The following is a 7,037-nucleotide window of genomic DNA, read 5'->3' as shown; positions in this document are numbered from 1 at the left end:
AAAGGCCCTTCAAAAATCAATACAAACTGATGTTGTTTTTAATAAAACAAAACTATAGATTAAAGGTGGGGTAGGTAATTTTAGAAACCAGCTCGAGTGCGCTAGAATTAGAAAATACGCGCTGCCCGGCACGTTCATGTTACGTGTTCAGTACTACATGAGTTTCTCTTTACCCATGGATGCACAATAACAATGGACCATATCGCCTTACTGCCAGCCCACGGAGCTGTAATAATGGATATATTGCACATGTTTGCTGTAATTCATCATTTGTAAAATAGTATACTACATGGGCTGTATGATGTAAATCTTGTATTAAATAAAGTTAATATTACCGACGTAGATTAACGTTCCTGTAGCTTCTTATTGTACTTAATAATAATAGATTTAATTTGTTAGTGCTTTTACAGGTGCTCAAAGACGCTTTACAGATATAGTGAAGTGAAAAGAAAATGAAGGAACAACAAATAAATATATAGTTAAAGTTAAAGTCAAATAATACAAAAACAATCACACATTAAAAGACAGATTGAAGAGGTGAGTTTTTTGAAGGTGGTGAGGTCAGTGCAGTCTCTGATGGGTTGGGGGAGTGAGTTCCAGAGAGGGGGAAGCGACGGAGAAGGCAATTGTTTTAGTTACTTGTGGGCTACTTAACATGAATAATCACAGTTACTATCCTTTTTCTCCATCACATTTCAAAAAGAAATAGGCTATTGTTATTTTAACTCCACCACAGTAATCCATCATCAGCTTTACTTTTTAGATAAAGTTTTAACTCACAATTGATCATAACAGGCTTCAACATATACATTTTTATATATTACCAAGTGGTTTCATGTACAACCCACACAAGTATCATGCTAAATGAAGCTCTGTTGCTTGGATATCACTAGATCCTGATGTCAGCGTAATATAAAAGTACATAACCATTGATGTGTAATTTAGCATAATTTACTAGCTAGCCGCTAGCTGCTAACTGCCGCCTCGTTAATATAAATCCAGTACCATGCTGTCATGAACGTGCAGTGCCGTTACGTGTACGCAAATTGACGTGCTTGATGTGAACGAGCATGTTGGTTAAAGTTGCGCATGCTCTATGAGTGCACATACGGGTACTTCTCAGGCATGCTGGGTAATCTGTGACGTTTCGCTCTCTCAAAAGTTGGGCCATTTTGTCATCATGCGCTAATGAGCAACTATGGAGTGAACTCCGTCTGTAGCCACACTCGCAGCTCAACGAGGCTCCTTCCTGATGGAGTAAATACAGCAGCAAGCTTTGGGACGGCCTCCCCTCTCTCCGGCAGAAACAGGAAATGCCGTAACTGTATGTAACAACGGTTTCAAATCAGCATAAAAAGTTTAAATGAATAACTCAAATAAAACTCCAAACATCTTTCATTGTGTTTCAAAGCTCTTTTAGTTTTAAACCTGATGTTTATAAGCTTCTTAGTTTTTGCAACGGTCTGGAAATATACAGAACTTTATAATAAAATGCACACATTTACCTTTTTCTAGACTAAACACAGGTTTGATCCTAAGTTAAAAACATATGAGGTTATCATGAGGTTGTTAACATCGCAATTTATCAGTGGATGTTTGCTGGAACTACTTGTAAACAACGTGTTTCCTGACGGACACACACAGCGTGACTCCGGTCAGGTAGAGACCGGTCTCAAGTCAGCACCGCCGCAGACTCGCTGTTTGAGGGCTTGATAGCCCACTGCCCCTCTACACTCGTTGCTTTGGAACAGCCCTCAATATGGCGGACCCTCCGCGTGAACGCGCAAACGGGGGGGTAGGGTGTAGGGGGCGGTTTGGGAATGGGCCTTATTATACATCCATGGAAAATACACAGCCGGAACAAATCTGCCACTTCCTTACAGAGCCCCTCCTCCAACACACACGAACGCGCACATGACCAATGAGGGCACGAGATAAGTTTGTGCACAGATGGAAAGCTGACAGGCAGGTAGGCCATCCAGTTACTTTAGCCGAGCCGGCTAAAATGATTGGTCGTGCTTTTTACAGTACTACGGCTTCCACAGATGACATTTTGTTATGGATTTTTGTCAAAGCACTTAAGATATTCATTGCTATCGGGATGTTAAGAGCATTCCATGGAATATAACAAAGTGTATCTCGAGCCGGTTTCTCAAACTTACCTACCCCACCTTTAAGTGTTAAGTAGTGAGTAAGTCTGTTATATATACATAGATTTAGTTATTAAACAAAAACATGGACATTTTAAACAGTAAATCACACATAATTCACAAATTGGTCAACATTAGCAATCTTAAATCAAACAAACCAAAAACACTGATATCATTGGATGCTGTAGTAATATTTGTCGTTTGAAATGAAAAACCGCTGTAGGAGAAAACATGTTAAAGCGACTGCCGTCCTGTCCACATTTGTTTTTGGTCACAAAGCAGCCAGCAGCGGCTGCGATTCACGTCACTGTCTATCACTGTAACAGGTAAACCCATTGTTCTAAGGACAGGTACTTGACTTTAAAATGACACCATAGACATGACACCAGACCACAGCCATCGTCTTTGCCTCATGCCAAGTCGCAGAGATCCGAGAAGAAATCAAAAGGTGTCGGAGTCTCCCCTGCAGGCATTGACGGGGCGAGAGGGTGACAGCATGATGGATGTCTTGTTATGAGCTTCTGCAAACTGCTGCTGTATGTGAGCCGGCCCAAAGATGTCCAGGTTATGAATGGACTAGTCAATGAGCGAGAACATAAATGGCCTTTGGTCATAATCTCTTAAAATGAGAGGGGAGATGTCACCGCTCACTGGAGAAGATGCATCGCTCAATTTGGGTGTCTCTCATCTTTCCTGGGGTTTTCGTTTACTCCTCTTTGATTAGCATAGCTGACCCATCACACACTGGTGCTGAGTCATTAGGTGTTAGCATTTTCAATTACCTCACACCTCCCATCTCTGCCACCCAGTCTCCTCTGTGAGGCAGACACTGCACAGCAGGAGAAAAGCAACAAAATGCTAATTTCCTGCTTATAAAAAGGCTAACTACATCTGAGCTCCACTTGAAAAGAAAACAGAAAAAACAAGCAAATGAACAAAGCGGTAGAAGCTATAAAAACAAACAGCCCTTCTAATGTCCCATGGTTCATGTAGAACTTTATTTCAGCTATATGGTTGTTTTTAAAAGCACTTATTAGCAATACAGACTGAACGGTTTCCATGACACACGTCGTACTGCATATGTCAAACATTCATGCCAAAGGAAACACTGATACATAATCAACTGGACAGTTACAGGTATTGAAAATAAAGTACAAAATAGGCTTTTTCATAACAACCATAACAAGAAAACACTACCATAAAGCGTATTAGTGCTTCTAGCTTAAAGTGTTATCATGACAAATGAAAGGAATCAAAACCGTTCTCACAAAAGTAGCTTTCAGTCGTAAAAGAGGGAGAAAAAAATGCTTGTATGGGTTTGCAAATTCCCACATAGCGGAGCAAGCTAGCTATCTTGCTGAGTCTCCACATGGGCAACTGCCTTTTAAAAGAGGTACGGCAAGTTCTGTCTTTAAAAAATCATTAGCTTTCCTCCCAAATAAAACATTGGTGAAAAGATACTTGACACTTTTGACAACAAAATGTATTTTTTTCTGTTTCACAAAGAACACGTTAGGCTTACAGACCTATTTTAGCGAAATATGCTTCTACCGATGATTGCTAGAAAGCTATTGCCAACAAAAAGCAAACGGAAAAACATCACAAACGTGTCTCAACATTAATATCAAAGCAGAATGTTAATGAGATTTTGAGGCTACATATTAGGAAGGCAGTGAAACCTATGAATCCTATCTTTTTGGGCAGCAATACAAAATAATTTAATCTACATTTTCATCTTAGTGTTCTAATAGATTGTACTCTCTAGCTTAATAGATGTCAATTTTGAAATAAAGGAAATACACTTAAATAAAAAAAATAATACAAGATAAAGAGCACCTTATCCCCATACAAGTTATTTAAGATTTTTGGAAGCAAATGGCAAAGTCGTCAATGGTAAATTAGCAATGCTCGTTGAATTGTACATTTTGTGTCAGAAAATACCGCCAACTCTTAACAGTTTAACATCAAGGATGTGACAAGATACTCTCGAGAAGTGTTTGCATCGGGTTGAGCTGTGTGTACAACAAACATGTACAACAGGGACTGATCACTGGACAGAAGCTCAGTGTGTGTGTGTGTGTTTACTGCCATCTCTGTGGTGTGCTACCTTGCAGTTACTACACCTCCACCTGTGTTTTAACACCGAGTAAAAGAGGACCTCCAGAGTCAGTGCTGCCAAGAGCTTTTACCCTGACTCAGCTTTTCTTGTGCAAAACTGTCACGACTGGTCTTTAACTGCAAGGACAGTCGGCCTACAGCGTGTCACAACAGCCAAACTGAACACAGACATGAAGCGAAAACACTCACTGAACCTTAAAGTTGAGCAAACAGTAATGTGTAAAAACAACTTGCCATACTGTCGTGAAAAATTAAGTACTTAAAATCCACATCTGGAGCTTCCGATACCAATACACGTGCATAAAGATTTACAAATACAATAAAACTTGATTGCAGCTGGCAATGACTGCGACAGGTGCGTGAGAACTTTACATCAAAGGTAACAGGCCGACCTCTGCATCAATTCTTCTCGACTTGTGAATTTGCTCAGAGCTGTTCCAGAAACAGTTCATATCCAAGACTAAGAGGCCAAAGAAGCCACCGTAGACTTAGGGAGAGAAAAATGACTTTCACATATCAAGTAAAAACTGAGAAAATGACACGGGACATTTAACGAGAAGGGGAAAAGTAGGTATAGAAAAAAACTAGAGCAAGCATCTTTCTTGTTGCAGTGCGGACTCACGACAGAACAGCAAAACTGATGTAAGTCAATTCATAATTGTTTTCCTTGTAACAGAAATTCCATCTGAAGACAATCAAGCCATTAAGAGAGCATTTGCTGTGTCCAATAAGACATTTGAGGACGCCCTTAGCTGGCTGACCCGGTGCGGTGTGGATGGTGGAGCAGCGGCAGCAGCTGGTGTGATTGTGGCTTTACTGGCATGGACGCTGTGAGCTTTAAGAGAAGAGAAAAAAGTCTGTGGGGGGTGGGATAGGGGGTCTAGTAAAGAAGGATGCGTCGCTCGATGGCCTTGCGGCAGATGGGGCACTCGCTCATCCGGTCCCCACACAGCTGGCAGGTGCCGTGGCCGCACATGAAGATCATGTTCTTCAGCCGGTCCAGACACACCGGACACATCGTCTGCAATCACAGAGCATGTGGTTTGTGATAGTCATTTTAGCTTTTAGAAAAACCCACCTGAGACAAGCCCTACACAACAAACTTTACGATGCAGACATTGGTTTCATTACTTATTCTACTCCCTCTTGATGGTTCAGGCACAGCTGGGGTGCGTCCCAATATGTCAAATGCAGCATGCCAAAAATACCAGGGCGTTCTACAGCATCCGATGCATTTTTTTTGCAGAATGCTTTACTGGCTATAAAATATACAACATTCTCAGCTCAGAGGAAACTAGTCACATCGACTGAGCCGCAGAGAGGCTGATCAGAGCTCGTGGAAATTCTAAAATACGGAATCATATGAACGAGAGGGTCAAGGTGCATTATTATTATTATGAAGAAGTATATCCCAATTGTATGCATAAAAGCAGCTGCAGTAAGTACTAAAAGTTAAAAGTATGTGATTTTGAACTCAGCCCCATTAAATCTTACTCTCTTTATGGTAAAATAATATTTAGATTTAACCGATAAAGTTTCTTAAATACGAAGATTTGTAAGTTTAATACAAACTGCAGACAAACTGGGACATTTGAACGGGCATCTTCTTTACCATCTTCTTCTTTTATGATGAAAGAATCAACTCAATGTCTCAGATTTAACGATGCAAATGATAGTCAGTCGTGTTGCTTTAACTAGCCGCGCTCTGATCTCCAGCTCCTACCTGCTCCTTGATGTCTTGCAGCTGCTGCTGTAGCTTCTGAACGTCTGCGTTGATGTTGGTGTTGTCCTTGTCTCTCTGCAAGGCGGGGATGTTTCCGCTGGCTGCTTGGAGGCAACCGCACAGCAACATGTCGAGGGAAACAGAATTCAGTTACCAGCCAAGAGACTAAACGAATAAGAAGCTTTCGCTTGAGGCCACATCAAATGTTATCTCTGCATAATGATAAACTATATAGTCAATAAAACTGGAATGCAGCCACACTGACAATGTTACAACTGTCAATCAACCTTTGAAGGCAGATCAAACTCCATTTATAAAGGACTTTAATTCAGAAATGCATACTTTATAATGATCTGAAATATAAACTGGCTCAGGATAACGTAGTATTGTAGGAGCCACAATGACATGAGAGTGTAAGTGCCTGAATACATTATAAGAGCACAACATTAGCTGGGCTGAGGAACTGTCAGCACCAATGTGATAAACAAACAGACTATACTTTTGAGGGTGTGTGTGTGTGTGTGTGTGTGTGTGTGTGTGTGTGTGTGTGTGTGTGTGTGTGTGTGTGTGTGTGTGTGTGTGTGTGTGTGTGTGTGTGTGTGTGTGTGACCTAAATCTGTGTACACAATCACGTGTGGGGACTCGCCTCCCTTATGGGGACAAATTGGAGGTCCCCATAAGGGGAATCATTAATGTTAGGGTGAAGACTTGATTAGGTTTAGGATTAGGGTAAGGTTAAGGTTAAGGGTTAGGCATGTGTTGGTTATGGTTAAGGTTAGGAAAGTATCCAGTCAGTGTGTGTGTGTGTGTGTGTGTGTGTGTGTGTGTGTGTGTGTGTGTGTGTGTGTGTGTGTGTGTGTGTGTGTGTGTGTGTGTGTGTGTGTGTGTGTGTGTGTGTGTGTGTGTGTGTGTGTGTGTGTGTGTGTGTGTGTGTGCTCTCTAAAGGGAGGGAATCATAGAGGTATACTTACACCAACTTAGAGCCAGATTGTTGGGCTGGACAATATCCTGCGATCCCCCTGCCATATTGTTAGTGCTCCCTGCTG

At 41.3% G+C, this 7,037-nt stretch overlaps 1 protein-coding gene across 5 annotated transcripts in view; it reads right to left on the bottom strand.

The window, feature by feature from the left end:
• Positions 1–3,129: 3,129 nt before the first annotated feature.
• mib1 (MIB E3 ubiquitin protein ligase 1) overlaps positions 3,130–7,037 on the bottom strand; it is a 52,919-nt gene continuing 49,011 nt past the window's right edge. For 3 of the 5 annotated variants that reach the window (XM_071206284.1, XM_034104550.2, XM_071206286.1), the window contains 3 exons: positions 6,963–7,034; positions 5,992–6,092; positions 3,130–5,289 (listed from right to left, as the gene is read on the bottom strand). In XM_071206284.1, coding sequence (XP_071062385.1) covers positions 5,149–5,289; positions 5,992–6,092; positions 6,963–7,034 — 314 coding nt within the window. In that variant the 3' untranslated portion in view covers positions 3,130–5,148. The remainder of the gene's footprint in view (positions 5,290–5,991; positions 6,093–6,962; positions 7,035–7,037) is intronic. The other 2 variants (XM_071206285.1, XM_034104551.2) reach the window with 1 other exon arrangement.

Source organism: Pseudochaenichthys georgianus, chromosome 17, assembly GCF_902827115.2.
Source record: "Pseudochaenichthys georgianus chromosome 17, fPseGeo1.2, whole genome shotgun sequence".
Classification (NCBI taxonomy): Eukaryota; Metazoa; Chordata; class Actinopteri; order Perciformes; family Channichthyidae; genus Pseudochaenichthys; species Pseudochaenichthys georgianus.
This window is presented reverse-complemented; position numbering and strand designations above follow the sequence as displayed.